This window comes from Bufo gargarizans, chromosome 8 (assembly GCF_014858855.1).
Source record: "Bufo gargarizans isolate SCDJY-AF-19 chromosome 8, ASM1485885v1, whole genome shotgun sequence".
NCBI classification, from domain to species: Eukaryota; Metazoa; Chordata; class Amphibia; order Anura; family Bufonidae; genus Bufo; species Bufo gargarizans.
The window spans coordinates 67,418,376-67,443,327 of record NC_058087.1 but is presented as its reverse complement, the minus strand read 5'-3'; the positions used below and the strand labels follow the sequence as shown (position 1 = coordinate 67,443,327).

The following is a 24,952-nucleotide window of genomic DNA, read 5'->3' as shown; positions in this document are numbered from 1 at the left end:
GCACATAAGCAGAATCTGTGCTCAGGAGCGAGCCTATGAAGAAAGCCCCCCCCCCCCCCCTCACACACACACTTCATTCTGTCTTGCTGCTAAGGATATGCTTCCTGTTTACATGTCTGTGTCCATGATGAAACCGGTAATAAGATGGACAGTGGTTCACCCGTGAAGATTTCCACGAAGAATCTGTGTGTCCGTTTTTTTTGCTCTGTGTCATCCGTGTTCCACGGACGATGCACAGCTGAAAGTAAATTTTCAGAGCAACTCTTGAAACACTGATGGCATCTGTGTTTTTCACAGACCCATAAATTATAAGGGGAGGGATGGAGCTGTAAACAGACAAAATAGAGCATGCTTCCATGCTAAACACTGATGTGTGAATGCACAATTCAGTGAGTCAACTGCAAAATAGCTAGAAGGGAGACCCCTAGTGGCAAGGATTTCAAAAAGGTTTTTAGGATGAATTACTAACATAAAAAAAATATTTGCACGTTTGTTCAAGTTCACCTAACTTTATTTGTTGGACTGTTGAAAAAATAAGTGATGTTTATGTGACTTCTATGGCTTTGTATTAAGATGCTCTTTAAATAATTTTTGTTTTATTTACGGAAAACTGCTCAATTTAAAACAGTCATTTTGTTTTCAGTCTCTAGCTGTTTGTTTTAAAGGGAACCTTTGTGCTGCCCATACTAACGGCAAAATAAAGTAGAGACAGGCGAGTTGATTTCAGCGGTCTGTCACAAGTTAAAATTAAGTGATTGCGGAGAACCAACATCACAATCATTACAGACTGGGCCTGGAAAAGTCATGCCACCTGAGAAGAGTCCTGGTTATTCATAAATTCCTGCTCTCCTGCCCTCCTGCTGATGACTGACAGTCTTCTACCTAGTTTTCTCCCTTTCTCTCTAGGAGAGAACTGCCAATCATCAGCAGATGGGTGAGAGCAGGAGATTAGGAATAACCAGGACTCTTCTCAGGTAGATTTGACTCTTTTTCCAGACATGTTCTGCATTGGTTATGATGATGGTTCTCAGCAACCACTTATTTTTAGCTCATAAGTGACACACCGCTGAAATCAGCATTTCTGTCACAAATGTATGCTGCCCTCAGTGAGGTGAGCATAAAGTTGATGACAGGTTCCCCTTAAAGGGACACTGTCAGGCCTTCTGAGTATAATTTAGATCTTTATATGCCCTCCTAGGTCTTGTAATAAGTTTCCAATTCATATAAGTATTATCCCTGTGCGCATTGTAAACGGTGAAAAATAATCTTTATAATTGCCTGTCAATCAACTGTCCTTTATGCCCAAGGGGCATTCTTTTTGCGCAGCATTTGTGCCCAGCTGTGCCCCAACTGCTGGATCCTTAGCCACGCCCATCTCCTTAGAATTCATTTCGCTGGGCGGTATTTTCCTGTCCCTGAAATTCGGAGATCCCGCGCATGCCGAAACGAAGTTACTGTCATCGGCCTCAATAGGGGACACAGGCGTGATGTAATCCCGGCGAGTGAGGGTGCCGGGCGCATGCACAGGATCTCGGAATGCCGGGGATAACAGAAGCCGCCCAGCGAAGTGAATATTGATCAGCTGGGCGGCGCTTCAATACGGCAGTTGGGGTGCGGCTGGCTGGGCAGAAGTGAAGCTGAAACGCCACCCCTTGGGCAGAAAGAAGACCAATTACATCAGGTTATAAAACATCAGTTTGCAGTGTTCATAAGGTGGACAGGGGTTAGACTTATATGTTTTTAATACACAATAAAAGACCTGTGCATGCATAGATATAGATAATTATGCTTATTGGGCCTGTCAGTGTCCCTTTTAAAGGGTTTCTACCATCAGATTTTGTGATATGTAGCTGACTGACACTAGACTGAGATGCAGGGAAATCGGACTTCAGTCAAGAGAAGCGGGGTGCGTTAACGGTCAACATGGGCGGCATAAATGGTCAGTAGACGGAGCCTCTAGGTGCTGAATCGACACCCACCTAGAGGCTCATTAGCATATTGATAAAAGTATGTTTTTTAGCTGAACAGAAGTAAAAAAAAATCCACTTATGTACTGCTGACACTAGCACATCACTAGTGTCAGTCAGCTACATATCACAAAATCGGATGGTAGAAACCCTTTAAATATGCAAACTGACACACAATTTTTGTATTATCAGTATGTGTGTGTATATATAAAATATATCACATATAACCCCCAAGAGGTCATAAGACCTTTTGAGGGACAATGACCCTTTTTTTTTCTTCATTTTTTCTTTTTGTTCTTCAGAGGACAACACTCCCTTTTGGGGGATTTATACAAAGGCAGAAGTGATCAGGGTCTGTTAAGACCCTGCAGCACTACTCTACCTGAGGCATATGGCAATCGCGCAATGACTGGGTCCAGCAAAGCCGCTTCTTCTATTTACTGCATAGCGCTCATTTCATGGAGCATTATGTACAGAAGAGAGAAGGCAGAAGCGTTGTCAAAAGTTTTGTCTTCTAGGTACCCAGCTGTCACTGTGGGGGACCAGACCTGCTCCTGTTATGTCTTTCCAGATTAAAGCTTAGCACCAAGTGGCGTTAGATGTACAGCGCTCTGGATTAAAACCCAGCACCACATGATGTACACGTACAGCGCTCCAAATTAAAACAGAGCACCACGTGGCATACATGTACAGCACTTGGTTGCAGTAGACATTAGTTTAGTATTTAAAGGTATAAAATTCCTATGAAAAGCACCTTTGGTTGCTTTATAGCATGTATACATTATAGTGAACAGTATTGCAATATGGTTTTGGATATACATTTTTTTCAATATATATATATATTAAAATTAACTTTACAATTACTTTTTAATTTCCATTGCAGAGCAAAGTGGTTTTCACCAGTCCAGGAGGCAACGAAAGTATTTCACAATGGATGTGGATGAAGAAGAAAATATGAGTAAGATGTAGTAGATAATGGGTTTTAGAGAACAGCTTCATTTTGGTAAATGAAGCCTTAAATGGTCTCCTAACGGCGTGCATTTAAGGCTTCTCCTTATTTAATTTCCATGAAGGGAGATTTTGTTAGTTCCTCCACCTTCTTTGATGTACCCCTGTTTACATTTACACCAGTATAGTCTTAGGTTTCAGCCTGTCATCTTAGGGACACTCTAAGGTTCCATTCACACGTCCGTAGTGTGTTTTGCGGATCCATGGAGCCGCAAAACACGGACACGGCAATGTCCGTTCCGCGTTTTGTGGACCGCACATCGCCGGCCCTAATGGAATATGCTTATTCTTGTCCGCAATTGCGGACAAGAATAGGACATATTCTATTTTTTTCGTGAATAGATATGCTCACCCGGAAGTGCGGGTCCGCATTTCCGGAGCCAGGCCGCACATCGTACGACCCCATAGAAATGAATGGGTCCGCAATTCCATTTCGCAAAATGCGGAGCGAAATTGCGGATGTGTGAATGGGTACTAAGGATGAACATACCCTAAGGCTCCATTCATGGGTCCGCATCCGTTCCGCAATTTTGCGGAACGGTGCGGACCCATTCATTCTCTATGGGTACAGAATGGATGTGGACAGCACAGTGTGTTTTTTCTTGTCCGCAGCTTGCACATCACGGACGTGTGAATGGAGCCTAAAGCTGACTATGCACTTCCTATAGCTTTCCACCAAATGCTCGTTTGGCTAAAATCCATTCTTCTCGACCTCCTATCCCATACACATGCACACTCGGCAAATCGTGCATGTGCTTTCAGTGGAGATGGGGCAGTAAGCAACTGACCGACACTTCTAGTGGCAGCTTCTCTTTGGAGAGAACAAAATAATAATGTTGAAATGCAGCATTCCCGACACCTGGTGTTGGAGACTTGTGTGGTCTCCATACACATTAAAACGATAAGCTGAACTGATTTTAATATGATATATATTACCAGCCTTAGGCCCTTTTCACACAGTGCCTTTTGGTATGGATTCTACACTAAAGGGACAGTAACATCTGTGTGGATATCCACTTGTGAGGGGGGGGGGGGGGGCAGTACTGCCATTAATGCTGCCGGCAGTTTAAAGACACGATCACGACAAGAAAGGACCTGTCAAAATCCACTGTGTCCGGACAGACTCCTCTGGAAGCCATGGTGGTGTCTGTTCTTACTTGAGCTCCACAACAGGTCTGCAGCATCGAAATTGTGCCAGAAACAGAGGTGGATTTTGGCAATGTCAAAACCCACTTTCCGAACATAGCCTTAGTAGTATATTACTCGTGTCTTTCTCTTCTGTCTCACATTTTAACATCTTTTATTATAGTAAATATGGTCACTTGTGAAAATATGATCCTATGAACAATGCTTACTTTTTATTCTTTTCAAATTGTTCTTTCCCTCTTGGTCTGTTGAGCGCCGAAAGGAGTAACCTATCGAGCTTTTGCTGGAGGATGTTATAAATGAAAATTTAGCAACCATTCCATCCTTTGTTAGCTGGGTAAAGTGGTGTGTGTTTGCTTAGCGTTCACGTTCCAAGATTCAGTACCACCTGGGACTATGTTATCAAAAGTGAGATGTTTCCAATCCATAAGGAGAACGTTAGATAGAAATAATGTTAGCTTGACTCAAAGATTGAGAATAAACAATCGCGTCAAATACCAAAACATTTGCACTTAACATTTGGATTGGTTTTTGACATTAAAATTTAAGTCTTAAATCCGTTTTCATTCTTTTTCTAGATAAACCTTAATTTCTTTTTGGCTCTTACTTTCGCCTGGCACCCATGCTTCTATGGAAATTGCCAGCATTCATTAAGAGGGTGCAGTTATATTTTAAGTTTTATGCTTACTTTGCATTTATTAAGTGTATTAAATTTTACATAGCCGAGATGAATTGACCAAACAATGATTTATGTTATGATTTAGTATGTATTACAATTTAGGTCGATGATGTCATATAAATGGCAAGTAGCCTTTTGCCATTACAATACAACGTAAAACCTATATTCCGTGACCACACATCACTGAACCAGTGACAAAGATAGATAAAGGAATCTATAAATTTTGCATTTACAAGATCCTGCAACGAAGGCGTTGTAAGTTACTCTTTCTGGGCACCACAGGTTCAAGCAGCACTGACGTTAAAGAAAATCGTAACATGGACGGAGTGTCAAGAAAGGATGGGAATGGCCAGAGTACCGGGGAGGGGGCTCAGCTATCCAATGGGGGTGAGGGGAGCAGCAGGAAACGACCATTGGAGGAAGGTAATAATGGCCATTCCAAGTTTCGTCCAAAGAAGAGGAAGAAAACACCCGGGCCCGTCTTGCCAAAGAACGCTCTCATGCAGCTGAATGAAATAAAGCCAGGATTGCAATATAAACTTGTTTCCCAGTCTGGACCAGTTCATGCACCAGTCTTTATTATGACCGTCGAGGTTAATGGGCAAGCTTTTGAAGGCTCAGGGCCAACAAAGAAGAAGGCCAAGCTTCACGCAGCTGAAAAAGCATTGCGGTCCTTTGTGCAGTTCCCCAATGCATCAGAAGCTCACATGGCTATGGGGAGAACCCAGTCTATGAACACTGACTTTACTTCTGACCAAGCCGACTTCCCAGACACACTTTTCAATGGATTTGAAAAACCTGAGCAGGCCGATCATGCATTTTTCTTAGGCTCCAATGGGAATGAACCCTTTAATTTGGCGAGTGACTATAGCATGGCATTGGCTGCATCTTGCAATCTAATCCAGTCCCCACTTCCAACCCCTTCATTTTTTCCACCTTCAAGTGGGAAAAACCCCGTAATGATCTTAAATGAGCTGCGACCAGGGCTGAAGTATGACTTTGTGTCAGAGAGTGGAGAAAGCCACGCTAAGAATTTTGTCATGTCGGTCACCGTGGACAACCAGACATTTGAGGGGTCTGGTAGAAACAAGAAGCTTGCTAAGGCCCGAGCAGCTCAGGCAGCTTTGGCATCACTGTTTAACATGCAGCTGGACCAGACTCCTTCACAACAGCCTGTTCCCAGTGAGGGCCTACAGTTGCACTTACCTCAGGTAAGGGGCTCAAGCAGATGACATTATTCATTTTTAAATTTTGTGATTTGTTAGCTAGGTATTATCCTAAAATGAGTCTTGTCAGCCGGATTTACCCATTTAGTATCCCTATCTGTAGTACTTGATGAGTAGTACTGCACATAAGATTGCTAATATTTCTTCTCTCAACAGAGGAGACCTCCGGAGAGCGAGCTTCTTTGTCCTGTTAATGCAATCCAGTAGGGCAGATTTTGACGCGGTTAAAATACACCGCATAAAGTGGATGCCATGAAGCCTCTTATGGACTGGCTCTGTGGAATGGGGGGGGGGGGGAGGGGAGGGGAATGAGGGGACCACCGTTGTTGCTTGAAGGGTCATGACCTTTTTTTGGCATGATTTTGGCTTTAAACCACCAGCCGGAGAAGTGCAACCCTGCCTCATCTTAAAAACAGTGGGAGGCAAACACTACGTGTCTGTGATACAATTCCGACAGAAAGTTGTGCTGTGTGAATGGGCTCCAAAGGTGCAAGGGAATGGGGTGGAAGGTGGTCGAGCTTACAGTATGAGAATAAAAATGAGCAAATTGGACATCTTATCTGCAGTACTACTCATGTATGGCTAAATCCAGGTGAAAGACCCCGTTTAATAATTTACATAAATGTATGATAAAAAAGACCTATACTGAGAACAAAAAAAATGGCAGTTTCTCTCTCAACAACCTTTTTAATTTTAAGGCCTATCCTGTCATACTGTAATGAAAATTGTGACAAATCTATAATGACTTCAACTGTGTGTGTCCCTGAGGCTTTCTTCACACATCAAGTTAATAGCAGAGGCTGTGCTCTTTGTTATAAACATGGCCTCTAGCATCCCATCCTAGAATGTGACTAGGACGGCTTGCCTCCACTGGTACAGCTGTTTATGGGGTGTGGATCCTGTCTACACTGCATTCACTTCACACGGCAGAGATTTGCTGTCAGGCTGCACAGCCGGGCGGCAGATCTCATGTACGATCACTCCTCTACTATCTTTTGACAGTAGATGGTAATGATGTGATCCTGTGTGCGATATGCCTTCATGGCAGTGGAAAAAAATCACTAATATAAAGTGGCCTAAAAGGGAGGAAATGCTCAAAACCCCCAAACACTGTAGTGTGTTTTATAACCGGGGGAGCAATTCCTCTGCATGTGATCCGTTGCTAGCGGCAATCCCCAGCAAAAAATGCATACAATGGAGGATGTCGGCAGCGGACCACATGCACCACAAAGGCATCCTACACAAGATGAAGTAGTGTGTGGATGCAAATATACAAATACATAAATCATTGCAAAAGGTGCACCACAATGATGTGCAACTGACTACACTGGCTAATCCCTCATGCTGATGTTAAAAACTTTAGCCAATGTATTCCTGTCAGGAACACAACAGAGCTATTTTGCACCACCGTCAAGGATATCTCAGTGTGGCATGGGTCCTACCACTAGACCACCTATGGTGTGTGAACACTGTCTGAAGGGTGATAAATCTAACTCGCAGCCAAGCTCCCACATACCTCCATAGTGAGATCAATCATGCATTGGGAGAAGGAATAGGGCTGCGAGCCCCACCTATAACAGGCCATGTGACACAGGATACCAGCTGCACTAGAATGTCACCAGCATTGCACAATGGCACATTCCATATAAAGAAAATCACTGAAATAAAGTATTGTCAGTTGCATATCATTGTGGTGCACCTTTTGCTGTGATTTATTCATGGCAGTGGAGCCTGACCGGAATGGGGAGGATGCTATCCTGCTTCCCGTTCTTGTCAGACTGCTCAACCCGACACAATATCATGTAGAGGATTGTATCATTACCATCTATAGTAGAGTTCCTGTTCCGCAATAGCTAGTAATGGAGCGATTGTACATGAGATGCTGTCAGGCTGTGCAGCCTGAAATCTCCACATTCTTGGACGGCTTGCTTGAGAACATGATTATACCATTCCCAGAGGACCCCTGCTTACACAGCTATTTTATTGTGTACTTTAAGCAGGTGTTTTGCTACTTCACCAAAAATGCCTAAGGCTACATGCACACGACCGTGTGTGTTTTGCGGTTCCGCAAAAAAAACGGATGACATTCCGTATGGCTGAGTTCACATTGGCGTTCAGACTTTGTTCTCCTGCTCCGTTGTATATTTGTATACAGTCTATAGTAAAGCATTTTGCATATTCTAATCCTGGCATTTTTTACTTGGGCTGAGTTCACATCAGCGTTCAGCCTTTCCATTCTCCTTCTCAGTTATAGGAGCAGGAGAACGGGAAGGACGGATTTGGCACATAGCTGAGCCGAACAGAGCCCACTGGCCCCATAGACTATAGTGGGGTCCTTTAGGTTTCCACTCAGAGGAAGATTTTTGAAGCGGAGACAAAAGTTCTTAATGCACGATTTTTGTCTCCGTTTCAGAAATCAGAGGAGACAAATGTACAAATAATGTACAACAATCTACAGCTGTTGGTGATTTTACGCAGCACTCGCTGCTATTGAAAAAATAGGGTGGGAAAGTGGACCTGGTTTGTTAGATGAGTAGGTTTACGTCAGATTTAAGAAATACCTTTTTTTTAAAGTCGCAGCATTTTTTATAATTTCCAGTAAGGGGCTGCAGTAAAAACGGGAGTAACATCTCTAGATATTTTTAAAGATGTGCCAATAAATAAAATGGATCTGGAAAATATGAATGTAAGATTTCTACAAGCCCTGCAGACTGACAACCACTGTAGGCATTACTGTTACACTTAGTCTCTGCAACTGCCGTGCCATTTTCAGGTCGACAGGGCCAGGTGTGAGAACGTTTTCCTTTCTATCTTTGCAGGTGCTGGCTGATGCTGTTGCACGTTTGGTCATAGAGAAGTTCAGCGAGCTAACAGATAATTTTACCTCCCCACATGCAAGGAGAAAAGTGCTAGCCGGAGTTGTCATGACGACAGGTACTTTTTAAATATTATCTGTTTTTTCCAGTTTTGATGGTCTTTTGAAATGAATCTGCTCAATACTGATAATTTTCATACTTAGGAATAGATGTGAAAGACGCCCAGGTTATCAGCGTTTCCACTGGAACCAAATGCATCAATGGGGAGTATATGAGTGATCGTGGTTTGGCGCTAAATGACTGTCATGCTGAAATTGTAGCTCGCAGGTCACTGCTTAGATTTCTCTACACACAGCTTGAATTATTTCTAAGGTGAGCAGAAAAAATGCAGCATTCTCATTGTAATCCTGGTATCCTGCATATGCAGTTTACCCAATTTGCACCATATTTTGTTTCTCTGAATGCACATAAAATGTGTTACTGGGGCCTAAACTTTGGGGTATTTTTTATTTTTTTTTATAAAGGGGAAAGCAAGTACAGAATTTCTCACCCACATTCACTGCATGAGCTGCTAGCTCATATTGGTACTTGTCTCTAGCACTTCCAGTCCGATCCTAGTAGGATTGCAGGATGGCTGTGACAAGTTGTCAAGTAGACCTTTTGACTAAAGTAGTTCTGTAGGTAGTCTTTAGTATCAGGGTACCTACTGGGCATCTGTTATTACTTACCAGAAGGTGAAATGGTCGGCCACTGTAGATCGGTGCTTGTCTTCTGAATCTGATGGTATCTCTGGTATTTCTACATGTGCTGGCAATCTGTAGAAAAGATCCTAGGTGCATCAAGGGTGGTGCCATTGCACCCAGAGGCTTCACTACCTGTCTGCTATGCCACATCCCCACCTGTTACAGACGGGCCAGGCAGTGAAAACATAATCGCGCCTGGCCCTGAAGTCTCACATGAGTGTTCAGCACATTCATTGTAGTTCTTACATTAATCAGCATCTGCTTCTGATTAGGGATGCGCGAACTTAAAGTTTTGAAGTTCGGGTATATGCTGAATTGCTATATGGATTCAGTTACCACAGGCCATAACGAGATTCAATGACGGAATGCCTTTTAGAGGCATTCCGTCATAATAGAAGTCTATGGCCTGCATAATGGATCTGTCCCGTTTCTGTTATGCAGCAGAGGACTCTGGACGGATCTGTTATGCTGGCCCTATTATGACGGAATGCCTCTAAGGGCTGTCCATTATGCATTCTGTCATTGAATTGCGTTATGGTCCGTGGTAACGGAATCCATAGCGCAATTGAGCACATACCTGAACTCGAACTTCAAAACTTGAAGTTTATTCATCCCTACTTCTGATCAGAACTGGTCATAATATAGATGTGTCCTCTCTAAAGCCAGAAGCCTTAATGTGAGTAGAGCCTAAAGGAGGCCATGCACATCAGATAAACGGCAGGATAACCCATCGATTTTGCAGAACTGGCCAACCATCTTATGTGCAACAGCTTATTCCCCACCTCCTATTGAGAATATTATCACACTAGGCTAAGCATGCCTGTGTATGGGAGGGGGGGGAGGTGTAGAAAGGGATATCTATGGTATGTGACCATCTATATGTATTCAGTGTAGCAAATATTAACAGGAAAAAATTTCACAGCACTGTATATGGAGTGTTTGATCTAGTAAAGATTCTGCTATCATTTCCATGTCTTCCTCTTCACTCAGCTCAAAAGAAGATCAGCAAACATCCATATTTATGAAGTGTGAGCGTGGTGGTTTTCGACTGAAGGATAATGTTCAGTTCCACCTGTACATCAGTACATCACCATGTGGAGATGCTCGTATTTTCTCACCGCATGAAGCTGGACAAGAAGGTACTACGATCGTTGTCAAAGAGTGCACTAAAATAGTCCCCATTTGGCTTAAGGTCTTTCTAGACCGCTGATACGGAGCTGTAATGAACATCCTTCTAAGACATAAGTCAATCATTAACTGATTGTGGGGGGGGGCACAGAATTTCCCCACTGATCAGCTGTTTGAGAAGGCACTCTCTGTGCTGCTGCCTCTCCCTGGAGCAGTGACATCACGTTCATCGGGCACACAGTGTGCAGGTCAGTCTCGGCTGCAATACCAAGCACGGTGGCTGTCCAAAGGATGTCACTGTGCTTGGTAAGCTGTGAGGAGGCTGTGGCGCTCACAACAGTGCCGTGGTCTCTTCAAACAGCTGATCGGAAGGGGTGCCAGTAGTTGGACCCCCATCACACAATGGGGGCATATCCTAGCACAGGGGGTAGACAACCTTCACCACTCTGTGTTGTGAAACTATAGCTTAAAGCATGCACACTTGCTCTGCTCTTCTCATAACTTCCATAGAAATGAATGGAGCATGTTGGGAATTGTAGTTTCACAACAGCTGGAGAGCCGAAGCTTGCTGACCACTGTCCTAGAGATATGCCCCCATTGTCTGAGATGACACAACCCCTTTTAAAGGCTTCTAATATATGGGGATGCTGAATAAATAATCGGTTTGGGAGCATTTCTCATCCCAGTTTTATTGCTATGACTGGTAATTGTACAGCTCTGTCTATTGCACAATGTAAATATGTTAAGTGACTTCATCCTTTTTCTCAGCTGTTACGCAGCTGACCCAGTTCTTTGTAGGCCTTCTATAGCATTGAGACGTATAGTAGGACTTCTATTGGAATTATTGAATAAAACTGAATCACTTTTATGGTATTTAACGAAAACGTGCATCTGTCACGGAAAGCCATTTATCTGTTGTGTCCTCTTTGTCTTTCATGTCTTGTATGTATCTTTACAGATCAGGGTGATCGCCATCCTAACCGAAAGGCGCGTGGACAACTTCGTACGAAGATAGAGTCTGGAGAGGGTACTATTCCTGTCCGGTCAAGCAGTACTATCCAAACATGGGATGGGGTTTTGCAAGGAGAGAGATTGCTCACCATGTCTTGCAGCGATAAGATTGCCAGGTAAGTTGATGAGGGTGCAGATTAAAAGCTTCTAACTGAATTATTTTGCACACCTTTATTCTGAAATTTATCTGGGTCACTTCTGAATGGATCCAGCACGGATATTATGGCTCAGTTCTGAACAGAAGCCATGATGTCAACATACAGAAATTTCTGTCATCTTCAGATCAATATCAGTCAAAATAATATATATATATATATATATATTTATATTAAATTGTACTGCTTTTGCTTGTATATTTGCGTGACATTTCTCGTTCGGTGGTGAGATAACCACATCTTTTTTTCAAACTTCCAATCCAGGTGGAACGTTGTGGGAATCCAGGGATCGCTCTTCAGTCTCTTCGTTGAGCCAATCTATTTCTCCAGTATTATCTTGGGCAGCCTCTATCATGGCGATCATCTCTCCAGGGCCGTGTACCAGAGAATATCTGATATAGAAGATTTTCCCCCACTGTATTCACTAAACAAGCCTTTACTCAGTGGTAGGTCCTATGTACTACTGTTCTTTAATATGTTGTGTATGACTTCTTGAATATGGACATTTAAAGTACTTTAAAAAAAATAAGAACTTCATTCAAATTCAATAGATACTAATATTTAGGTGTGCTTTAGCAAAATGGAAAGGTTTCAGGCTTTAGTTTCATATGATGGTATTATCAACATTGTAAAAGGGGTCTTCTGGGAACAGAATATTGATAAGCCTATCCTTTGGATAGGCCATAACTGATTGAGTTATGACTATTGGTACCCCCACCTATCAGTTGTTTGAGGGGGGCCAGGTGGCTTTATACCGATCTGTCGACCTCTATAGCATCTGCTTAGTAGCAACGGTGCAGGTTTGCCCTATTCAAGTGAATAGGATAAGGTTGCAATACTCTGCATATGATATAATATGCAGTGTGTGTGTGTATATATATATATATATATATATATATATATATATATATATATATATATATATCTCTATATATATATATATATATATATATATATATATATATATATATATATATATATATATCCGGCATTATTATATATATAGATCTATATCTCATTCTGCAGCACACCCAAAATGTTCAGTAGTAGTGTCTTTTTATTTATGATGGTTTATTCATGGTGGTTGGTCTCATGTTCAGCTCAGCTGTATACACAGCACCATAATGATTTTTGCTATGCTGCCTTACTTTGTTTAGATATAATTAGTATGGTTGATGGTTGAACCTTAAGAACATACGCTTTTCAAGCAGCTGATCTGCTGGGGTATATTTATGCATCAATATTCTGATCCTGGGCAACTATTGAAGCCAGTGCGTGGTGAAGGAGAGAGAACCCTGCCTGCGAGGGTTTTACTTGGGGTACTTTCACACTTGTGGCAGAGGAACCCGGCAAAACGTATGCCAACTTGATGGCATTTTAAGACTGATCAGGCTCCTGATACGTCTTACAAATGCACTGAAATGCCGCATCAGTTTTTCCGGAAAAACAGATCCGGCATTTTATTTATTTATTTATTTTTTCACATTTTTTTCCGGCACTAATACATTCCTATGGAAACAAAAAGCCGGATCCGGCATTCCTGCATGTATTCAGTTTTTTGGGCCGGAGATAAAACCAGAGCATGCTGCGGTATTATCTCCGTCCTGAAAAGTCGAAAAGACTGAACTTAAAGAGGACCTTTCACTACAATAAAAAATCTAAACTAAGCATACAGACATGTAGAGCGGCGCCCAGGGATCCCTGCACTTACTATTATCCCTGGGCGCCGCTCCGTTCTCCCGGTATAGGCTCCGGTTTCTTCATATGAGCTATGAGCTGAGCGCTGCGATTGGCCAGCGCTCCAGCCTGGGAGAAGACGCCGGCAGGCTCCACCCAGTTGAGCCGAAAATATGAAGATAACGGAGCCTATACCGGGAAAACGGAGCGGCGCTCAGGGATAGTAGTAAGTGCAGGGAAATCCCTGGGCGCCGCTCTACATGTATGTATGCTTAGTTTAGATTTTTTTTATTGTAGTGAAAGGTCCTCTTTAAGACCTAATGCATACTGAACAGATTGCTCTCCATTCAGAATGCATTAGGATAAAACGGATCAGTTATTTTCCAGTATTGAGCCCCTAGGACGGAACTCCATGCCAGAAAATAAAAACTCAAGTGTGAAAGTACCCTTACCTACAAAACAAACTAAAATTCCAACCAAGAGGAAAGACTCTGCTTGGAGTGATGTACTTTCATGTATTGGAAGAGGCATGTTGGTGAATACAGGGTGTCTGAAGTGACTGTCTTAGCCCATACTGCACCATCCAATCTTTGCCTCTTTTTGCCAGGAATTAGTAATGCAGAAGCTCGCCAACCGGGCAAGGCTCCTAGTTTCAGTATCAACTGGACAATAGGAGACGCAAGCCTTGAAGTGATCAATGCTACAACTGGCAAGGATGAATTGGGTCGTGCGTCACGTCTCTGTAAACATGTGCTCTACAGTCGATGGATGCGTATTCATGCAAAGGTGAGTTTCCAGGCGTTCCAGTGTTGTCTTGAATGCACAGATCCTACTGCTTCAGGGAATGCTGTTGGGCTCATTTCATGCTGACAGAGTTTAATGTGGCTGCCATTGGGATTTTATTATTCATTCTCCGTGTACTATGCTTTAAAGTATTTAATGTACATTTATTTCCTATAATGTACATTTCCTATAATGTACATTTATTTCCTATAGTATATAAATGGCTCTAAATGAACTGTAACTGTCTAAAATCACAAGACGTAATGTCACCATAGACTCAGTGCTGTGTGCAATCCCTACTAATCCCTGCTTGTTTTTCTTTGGACAGCTCTCCTCCAGCCTGAGATGTAAAATTGGGAAGCCCAATCTATACTACGATACAAAGCAATCTGCCACAGAATACCAGGCGGCGAAGGAATGCGTCTTTAAAGCCTTTCAAAAGGCAGGACTTGGTGCCTGGGTTAAAAAACCTATAGAGCAAGACCAGTTTCCCCTCACTGCTTAAAGTCTTGAACGAATCAATTGATTTTAGTTTTTCCTTTGTCAGGCAGGAGCATATGACACTAAACCTCATCATAATTTCTCCATTCTCTGACGTGCCAATCATCCTCAAACCACACATTGTTTTATAGGATCTGGAAATAATTGTGTTTTTATTTATTCCTTAGTGACCAAAGGCAATCAATCTTTTGTAAGCGCCTGCCTCAGTTTTTATTTTACGTAAAATGTATTTTCTGTAGATGGATCTCTCACCTCTGTAAATTGTAGATACCTACAACAGCACCAGTGTGCGATACAATGGGCAGCTGACTTGAACGTGGAAAGCGATTCTTATTTCACTGCAGATATGTTCTTGTTCATGGTTTTACACTGTATTTTTAGGTGGCGTATTTCATGAGCTTCGTTTTGTGAAATTTTGCCTGCTGTTGACACTAATGTGACCAGCAATATGTTGGAAATTTTATATATATATATTTTTTTTTTATTAACCTGTCTTTGCTTACATATTGCCGATTGAAAAATCAAGAACCGGCACCCCTTCTATACTAAAAGGGTTCAGTACCAGCTGCTACACATGCGTGTCATTGGTATCTGTGTATGTATGGCTAAGATTTTATTATGCAGCTTTTATTCTGTACTTGTGTCTCATTTACCCATGTTGTGAATTCAGAATTGTACTGTTGGTAACTGGATTGAAACTCATTTGTATCTTTCTTGCTTTTAGGCTGTAATTGTGAACCGAGACCTATAAAGAATTAAATTGTTTGCTGAAAATACAGTATATACATAAAACCACACAATTGTTTTGCAGAAATACGTTGCTTGGCATTTAATAAGAGGTTTTAAATTACTTTTCTATGCATATAGACAAATTCCAAAGTTACGTCCATGCATGATGGGTGATGGCAGATTTCGCCACAGTTCTGATGCTAATCTGCATATTTATCATGGATCTCACATTATATATCGCAAAAGGGTGCAGAATTGACGTGCTGCAGATATATGAATGCAGGTCAATTTATGCGCTCGTGGCAGAGATTTGTTAATCCTCTTTGCTGTAGTTGTATATTTCACTGTGGATTTTCCACCCACAAATCTAGAGTTCTAAACAGATTTGATTAAAGACCATTTACCAACATCCTTTAACAAAGGAGTCTCATGTAGGGACCAGTTTATTTTTTTAATTAGAATAGCTAGCATTTCATTCAATAGCTGGTGTTTCATACAAAAATGACAGGCTGATAGTGTATGCTAAATATATAGCTGTATCTCTTCTGGACCTTTCATGTGAATGGTGGACCCTGTCTTATCTATACACAAAGATGATATCATTATAGGCAGGATTAGAATAACACACAAGCAGATAACTGCAGTAAAGTGATCTGTACATACCAAGGAGTGGTGCCTATTATTAGACTTAGTGGCAGGGCAAAAACTGCAGGAATTCAGTTCAAATATCGATATTGGCGTAGAAAATTAAAAAATTATTTAAAAGTATGTTAAACAAAAATGTGATTTAAACAATGGATCATTTTCTGATGACACATTCCCTTTCTCATGAAGACAATCTCTTTAAAAAATAAATAAAAGCTGGCTCCTGTAACCAAATGCCATCACATATTGTCCATTACGATTAATGGCCTGGTTTGCTAGAGCAACTCTCCATTCTGTATCCTACAGGGTTAGTGAATTAACCTTCCCTCTTTGATTTTTCATATAGCCAATCATGGTCTTTATGAGGGAACCTCTTAAATGGGTATTCCAGTTATGGAAGTTATCTCCTAGCCACACGATGGGGAGCCTGTACCCCTTGGAGCCCCTTGAAAAGAACAGATTAGCTGGTTGGGCATGTGCGCAACTGGCTTTATTCATTTCTTTATCCAGTTTCTGATGGTAAACTTTGAAGAGGAAGCAGGACTTGCACAAGTGTGTGACTCCTTCAAACAGCTGTCCTTTTAAAACATCAGTCAGCAGAGGCCTGAGAGGGAAGATGGGAGTGAAGTGCAGGAGCTGCCTGCCTGCCCTCCGTCTGATTAGTTGACATCCTTGCGTCCTCTGACCTGTATAATTCTGTCGACGTTGTCTAGATCAGTACAGGTACACTAGTCTGCCCCCCAATAATATGAACAGTTTTGGCTCCATAGGTCTGCACCTAACATCAAATATGTACTCTGTTATCACTGTTATCTGTGGTGTTACATAGGACTGCACTGCAGAGTCTGATGCCTGAGTTCTGGAAGCCATCCCTTTGAAGGCAACTGTAAACCTGATGTGATCCTCAATGAAATTTTTTTTTACACCCTGTCTTAATGGGTAAAACAAGGTTAACACCATTTGAAATATAGAGAATTGCTTAAAGGGACCCGGTCTCGTTGAACATGGTGTTTGAGCTACAGTTCAGTAGAACCTGTATTTTATACAATTAAATTCTAGCCCATTCCAATCCAGGCTTTGAAGCCAGGGAGGTGGTCCATCAGTGATTGACAGCCATGTATGTATGTACGGTCATAGAAGGAATGCTGTCGATCACTGATAGGACCATGCCCTTGAATTCAAGGTCCAGAAAGAGCAGGAATTTAAATGTATGGAATTAGGGTTGCAGCGGGTATCGAACTTTCGATACCCAATCGATACTTTTATACCCAGATCGATCCAGTACTGGCATTTGCTATTTTTCTATACTAGGCTGCGCTACTGCACAGCCTAGTATCTTTTAGAGAACATGCTGCACGTTGCTCCCGGCGCGCACCATGTTCTTATTAGCCAGCAAAGTAAAGGAGTGAATCCCTCCCTCCTTTCTGTGACCCGGCTACCGCTGGCCACCAATACTGAGGAGAAGGGAGTGACTGTGGCTACTGTACCACCAATGAATATAATTAACCTATTAATACTAATGTAAGCGGCGACTGTGGGCAGTATTATAATCATTGGTGGCGGTGGCCACAGGGTCTCCCCCCTCCCTCAGAAATTTCACTGGTAGCAGTGGCAAGATCCGATCGGAGCCCCAGCAGTGAAATTGCAGGGCTCTGATCGGTTACCATGACAGCCAGGACGCTACTGAAGCCATCCATGGCTGCCATGGTAAGCTCCCTACTGCTGTGTGCACAAAGCAGGGCAACAGGGACAGTGTAAAAATCCAATTCTTTCTAATAGATCTCTATTAGGGTGAATAGGACAAGGGATCGAAAGATAAGACCATTCTATTATGGGCCACATGTTCTGTAAAAATGTGGTGTTGAATCAAAATTTTGGTATCGTGACAACCCTATATAGAATACAAGTTATAATGAATCTTTTCCCATAAAATTATATATCAGTCTGCTCCGCTCTTCCTGCGCTAGATTTCATTTTCATGGTGCCAGGTTCCCTTTAATTATTTTCTGTGCTTTCTTTGGGAGACAGTGATCACTGCATTGACCTGTCGCAGTTTACACTGAAAACAAGCTGTCAAATAAAAAATAGAAAGACGACACCTATAAGCTATCCGCAGTGAGTCCTATAAGGATCCCCACAGTAGTATGCGAGGGAATTTTGCAGCAAGTGTTTAACCACCTTGTATCCTTACCATGTGAAAAGTGTTAACCAGCTTCTGGTAAAATAAATGGGCAGTCTGTATAGGGTTGGGCGATATCAAAAATATTCAGACGATAATAAGAAATTTATCGCGATAAATGACAGTTTTAAAAGAAAATAAAAAAACTCAAGGGGACGTTATACTGTATGGGGCAGCCGCAAGGGGACGTTCTACTGTATGGGAGCAGCCACAAGGGGACGTTATACTGTATAGGGGCAGCCAGCAGGAGACGTTATACTGTATGGGTGGCCACAAGGTGACATATGAGGGCAGCCACAAGGAGACATTATACTTTATGTGGATAATAGGAGCCACAAGGAGACATTGGCTTGGCAGCCACAACTTGGAGACATTAATTGTCACACTGTATTGCAGTGTTCGCCGGGGCAGCAGCCACAAGGAGACATTACAGTATCAGGGGCAGCAGCCACAAGGCAACATTACAGTATGGGGGCAGCAGCGCAGCCACAAAAAGACATTACAGTATGGGGGAAGCAGCGCAGCCACTGAACACCGGTATATCGCCCAACCCGAAGTCTGTATAATGCAAGAACTTAGTGGGTCCTTCAAAGTGAGAACTCTTTATAACCCCTATTCTTAAATAACAAAAGGGAATCGCTTATTCAAGACCTGTTTTCTTTTGTTGTATTTTGTGACCTGAACCAAGGCCTTGGTAGATTAGTCAAGTGATAATGCCGTTTCTTTCCTCGACTATGTTTAAAAGGATTGTCCGGGCATACTATCCCACCTGCCATCAGGTGTGAAGAGATGCAGCTGGGCATTCAGGTTGTGGAGGTAACTGTCCGACACCCAGTGAGTATTGTACATGGGAACCACGAGTCAGCATAGCACCCATTCAGAATACTCACTGGGTTCTGGATGGTTGTCAGGCATGGCTAGGTATACACACAACTTGTTCACGCAGGTATGTTTGTGGTCTATTTTTTTTTTCTTCTGAACAAGCCTTATGAGGCTACCTCTCCAGAAATATACACCCAGCATCTTCGGGAGATGGGAAAGATACCACAATCATCCTGGAACAGACCAATGTCTACTTTCTGTTCCCTGTTATTGGACAGAGCAGTTGGTGTACAGGAGCAATGTATTGTATGAAACTATCTTGCCCTAAACGGCACAGCAGGTACATGATAGCCACTAGAGATAAGTGAATTTCATATTTTGAAATTCGTTCGCGCTTTGTTTACTGGTAAAAGGTGAATTGCATTATGGATTCCGGTAACCACGGACCATAACGCAATTCTATAACGGAATGCGTTTAGAGGCATTTTGTTTGTTTCGTCATAATAGAAGTGTATAGGCTGCAAAACGGGTCCTTCCCGTTTCAGTTATGAAGGGGAGTCCTCTCCTGCATAACGGAAATGGGACGGATCTGCTATGCAGCCCATAGACTTCTATTATGACGGAATGCCTCTAAAGGCATTCCATCCTAGAATTGCGTTATGGTCCGTGGTAACGGAATCCATAATGCAATTCACCTTTTACCAGTACTCCCACAAAACACCATTGATTCTAAACCATGTGTGTGGCCATCTAAACAGAAAACACCCCAAAAGCCACACTACAAAAATGTAAATAAATATAATATTTATTGAATTCCATATAATAAGTATAATAATACAGTCACAGAGAACTGTTAAAAACCAGTAAATTAATCACAAACTAATTTCCTAACCGGAAATGCGCTCATCTCTAATACTGTAGCCACCCAATGGGCATATTTAATAAGTTAGTTCTACAACAATAGTGACTACTCCACTGTGCTCCATTAAATCATATACTGATGAACCTCTGTGAGTACCGGTTTTCCACTGCTCATGGATTCATACAACATACCATACTTTGAGTCATTTAGAAAAATAAATCACTTTAACAACCCTGTTGGTTGTGTTTCAGCAATAGAAGTCTGTATATAACCGCACAATCCACGTAGGCAGAGTCCGATTCCTCTCCACTCCTACTTTACCTTGGCACATCACAATGCAATCCTCTCATTTTGTGACTGCAGGTGTAGAAAATAGAATTTGCAGGTCAGTCCATGCTGTTAGTTTAGGATGTTTGCTGGTTTGTGTGCTCATCTATTGCACTGTCTATGGAACATAACCGCATAAACATTGAGGGTTTAATGCAATAAAGCAGGGATTGTGTGTGTATAAAATAACCTGGCTCCACTTCTTGTCTGTCGTTATTTCAGCTAAAGTTCTTTCTTTCTGGGTCTGGTGGTGCATGGCAGTATCCGGCTAGGCTGGATACAGTGAACTCTAGCAGGCTGTTCCTCTATTGCAGGGATCAGCAACCTTCAGCACTCTAGCTGCTGTGAAACTACAACTCCCAGCATGCACACTTGCTCAGCTGTTCTTGTAACTCCCATAGAAGTGAAAGAAGGACTCTGGGAGTTGTAGTTTCAGAACAGCTGGAGTGCTGGAAGTTGCTGATTCCTTCCCGGAACCGCCTGCTGGGGGTCCAGGATGTCGGACCCCATCTGATCAGATATTGATGACCTATCTGGACGATAGGTCATCAATAGAAAAGTCTCAGAAAACCCCTTTAGTGGTAACTATGTGACCATTTCAGGAATCTCTATATGTTGGAAGAATGAGTCTCCTGCCCCCTGTGTGACACTAGAAAGAAGTAGATGAGGTGGCCATATAAACATGTGTTCATTGTAGTTTACAGGGATAGGAACTCAAACTACTATGAGACCACATGCATGCATAGCCCCCTCCTCTATTTTCTATAATGTCATATATAGTTCAGGAGAACCTCATTCTGCTGAAACATGTGGAGGAGCATTGAGAGCGTTAAATGCATGCATAGTCTCTTCCTTTCTAAACTGCAAATGGGTGAGAGGGAAGCCTCCCTGGTAAAACACTGGGACAATATTCATGTCTTAATCTACATAAACAGTTGAGAAACTCTACATATAGTGCCCCTTATCATTTAATTTACCCCCACTTTTGTGGCATGAAGAGGGAGCAAACTGCATGTTTGTGACTTTTTAAACACCGCTTTTTGCGCAAGAGGCATTTCTCCTCTGGCATCTTTACTTTTCAAAAAAAGCGTGTCGAGGGAGGGGACGTGGACAGGGACAGGAGCTCCGCCACATTTATCATCTTTTACGTCAGTTTTCTTGAGTAAAAGAAGACAGAAATTTACGCCAGGCGGGGGCTGGACTAGATATCAGTATAGGCCAGTGATGAATAACCTGGCACTCCAGCTATTTTTAAAAGACGACTCCCAGTATGCTACAGCCAAGTAAGGGTCTATTCACACGTCCGTTGTTTGTTTCCTGATCTGTTCCGTTTTTTGCTGAACAGATCTGGACCCATTCATTTTCAATGGGTCCTGAAAAAAAACGGACAGCACAATGTCAGATTTTTTTTCAGGACCCATTGAAAATGAATGGGTCCAGATCTGTTCAGCAAAAAACGGAACAGATCAGGAAAGAAACAACGGACGTGTGAATAGACCCTAAGTGTACATCTTGGGAGTCGTAGTTTTACCATAGTTGGCGTGCTGGAGGTTAGCCATCACAGGTATAGGCGCACGGACTGCCATATGCTATGCCTAATTTATGTTGAGGCGTATACCTCATCATAAATTAGGTGCAGTGTCCAGTACGCCGCCATTCTATGATCAATCTGGCCCATATTGCTTTTACTTATCTTGTACTATTCTTCACTTATAAGCTGTATTATAGTCCATTCATAAGTGCAGTCTTTAGATCAGATCACTATACAATAATCTGATGTAGGAAAACTAACTGTATTAAAAGGAGTCATAGTGTGAGCATGAATCACTGAGTTATCTCTGACACCATCAGTAAGAGGTAGAGAAGTGATTAGTGGTCCTCAAATAACTCAAAACATTTGCCAAATTTGCTCAAAGCCACTTTGTGTGTGTTTGCTGTACCAAGCAGAACTTTTGAGAATATTAGACTTACTAAAGGATTCAATTCTGATCTTCTAATAGCAAGTTGCCTGACATTACTGCTGGTGGCATACAGTGCAGTCAGAAAGTCTTTACATCCCTTTGACACTTTTCACATTTTGTTATGTTGCAGCCTTGTGCTAAAGTAAAAGTATCCCTTATAATTCTGTAGTCAATACCCCTTGATGAGAAAGTGAAAACAGAATTTTAGAAATGTTTGCAAATCTTATTTCTCTTAATTATCTTGGAGATATTTCTGCACCTTAATTGGAGTCCACCTGTGGTAAATTCAGTTCATTGGACATGATTTGGAAAGACATAGCCCTGTCTACATAAGGTCTCACAGGTGACAATGCATATCAGAGCAAAAACCAAGCCATGAGGAGGAAACGGCGCCTTGTAGAGCTCCGAGACAGGATTATGTGAAGGCAACCATCTGGAGAAGGGCACAAAAAAAATTCTGGCTGAAAATTCCCAGGAACACAGTGGCTTCCATAATTCTTAAATGGAAGATGTTTGGAACAACCAGGACTTTTCCTAGAGCTGGCCACCCCACCAAACTAAGTAATCAGGGGAGAAGGGCCATGATAAGAGAGGTGACCAAGAACCCTGAGCGCTAAAGGCCCTGCATGTATATGGGAAAAACGTCCAGATGGTCAACTAACAGTATTTCATCAATCTGGGCTTTATAGGAGAGTGGCCAAAAAGAAGCCTCTCCTCAGTAAAGACACATGAAAACCCAGATGAGTTTTGCACACAAAAAGAAAGAAAAGTACACCAAGGACTCTCAAACTGTGAGAAAGATTATCTGGTTTGATGAAACCAAGGTTGAACTTACTTTTTGATCTCCGTTCTAAATATATTGGAGGAAAATGAGCACTGCTTATTACCTGCCCATTACCATCCCTACATTGAAGCATGGTGGCGGCAGCATCATGCTGTGGGGGTATTATTCAATAGCTAGGACAGAGAGACTGCTGAGAGTTTACTTGAACCTAATCTAACAAATTTTTTTTATTTAAATATCTTTATTAGTATCTAAAAAGAATACACAAGAAAAGAATTTGAGTAAACACTCAATATAGTTAATACCTTTTTTTTTTTTTTCCTTTTCCCCCAAACCAACCCCGCTCCCCCCACCCCAGCCCTGTGATGCGTCCACCCTCCCGACCCCCTTCAACAGAGAAGAAAGGGGCAGGAGACAGGACGACAAGAAGAGAGAGGGGGAAAAAAAATATATATATATTTAATATAAAACATTACAGTTGATCAGATCTTCCATCCATCCTATATCTTAATCCACTTCTCGTCTACATCTCTCTGCCTATAAAGAATCTGTTCATAATTTTTTACCTTATTGACTAAGTTTATCCAGGTGTTTAGCTCTGGAGTATGACGAGCAAACCAGCTTCGGCTGATCAAGATTCTAGCTAACAACAATATCCTCCCTAGGAGAATCTTTTGGTATTTATGGCTGCTAATTGTGGAGAGATCATTCAGCAAGAACAATTGTGGCTCAAAGGGGATTCGTATTTTTAGTTTGTAAATAAGAAAGTTATTAATGCTATTCCAATATTCTCTAAGTTCTGGACAAGTCCAGATCATATGGAGGTAATCCGCCCCTAAGGTATCACAGCTAGGGCACTTAGATGTATCTCTTAGCCCACATTTGTTTAACCATATAGGGGGTAACATATAATCTGTGACAGATACTAAACTGCACTATAACATGGTTGAAATTGTGGGATAGTGAACCTAGATTAGTAAAAAAAATATTCCCCCACCCTTCTAATTGTATAGTGGCAAGGTGAGGTAGGGGGCGGCACCACTCGCAGCGGCTCAGCGCACTAGAATCCAGTGCTGTACGTGGCTAAGGAGGACACACACAGACGGCGGTGCTCAGCTATGCAGATGCGATGCAAGTAGAAGGTAATATAGAACGGAAGAAAGTAGCGGCACTCACCGGTGTGTAGTCAAAAAGATATGCAGCTTTATTTAATCCAGGGTTACATCAGGCAGGGGGCAGACGGTTCAAGACACGCATTGATCAGCTAATTGTATATTTGGACAATCCAACTCCCAGGCCCTTTGTCCAATCTAACATCTTTAAAGAGACCAATGTGCATTGTATGTTCTCTTTTGTCCAATCTGACTACAATTAGCGCTAGAGATACTGTACATATCACACAATAGCAAATTGCAAAAAAAAAGTCTTCCGACAAAAAAAAAACAACATTTGTGCAACTTGACTTGCTGTGGCGTGAGAACTTTAGAGCTGTGATTTGGCTGTAAAGGCACAACTCGATTGCAGAAAAGTTGCAGGTAAGTAAAGAGTATCTTAAAGAGAACCTTTCATCAGGCTAGCTCTAGTCTAATTATTTTCCTACCTTATAGGGTGGCCCCCACTTTTTTATTTTTTCTACAGAACCCTTCGTTTGTCTACTGTTGGCCCTGTATATTTTGGCGCCTTATATTATAATAAGGCAACTCGGTTATACTAGGTTGAGACTTGTATTTTCCCTGGGAGTGGTTATGTTCTCCCTGGCTGTAAGCGCATCCAATCGGAACGCCCCGCTCTTAGCCAGGGAGA

The 24,952-nt window shown here is 42.1% G+C and overlaps 1 protein-coding gene across 4 annotated transcripts in view; it reads left to right on the top strand.

Annotated features, from left to right (window-relative positions):
• Window positions 1–18,577, top strand: part of ADARB1 (adenosine deaminase RNA specific B1) — a 90,236-nt gene extending 71,659 nt beyond the window's left edge. For 3 of the 4 annotated variants that reach the window (XM_044302705.1, XM_044302704.1, XM_044302703.1), the window contains 9 exons: window positions 2,851–2,925; window positions 5,083–6,011; window positions 8,846–8,960; window positions 9,046–9,214; window positions 10,576–10,724; window positions 11,672–11,840; window positions 12,144–12,325; window positions 14,164–14,342; window positions 14,668–18,577. In XM_044302705.1, the coding sequence (XP_044158640.1) occupies window positions 2,851–2,925; window positions 5,083–6,011; window positions 8,846–8,960; window positions 9,046–9,214; window positions 10,576–10,724; window positions 11,672–11,840; window positions 12,144–12,325; window positions 14,164–14,342; window positions 14,668–14,844 (2,144 nt within the window). In that variant the 3' untranslated portion in view covers window positions 14,845–18,577. Of the gene's footprint in view, window positions 1–2,850; window positions 2,926–5,035; window positions 6,012–8,845; window positions 8,961–9,045; window positions 9,215–10,575; window positions 10,725–11,671; window positions 11,841–12,143; window positions 12,326–14,163; window positions 14,343–14,667 lie in introns of those variants that run through there. The other variant, XM_044302706.1, reaches the window with a different exon arrangement.
• Window positions 18,578–24,952: the final 6,375 nt, after the last annotated feature.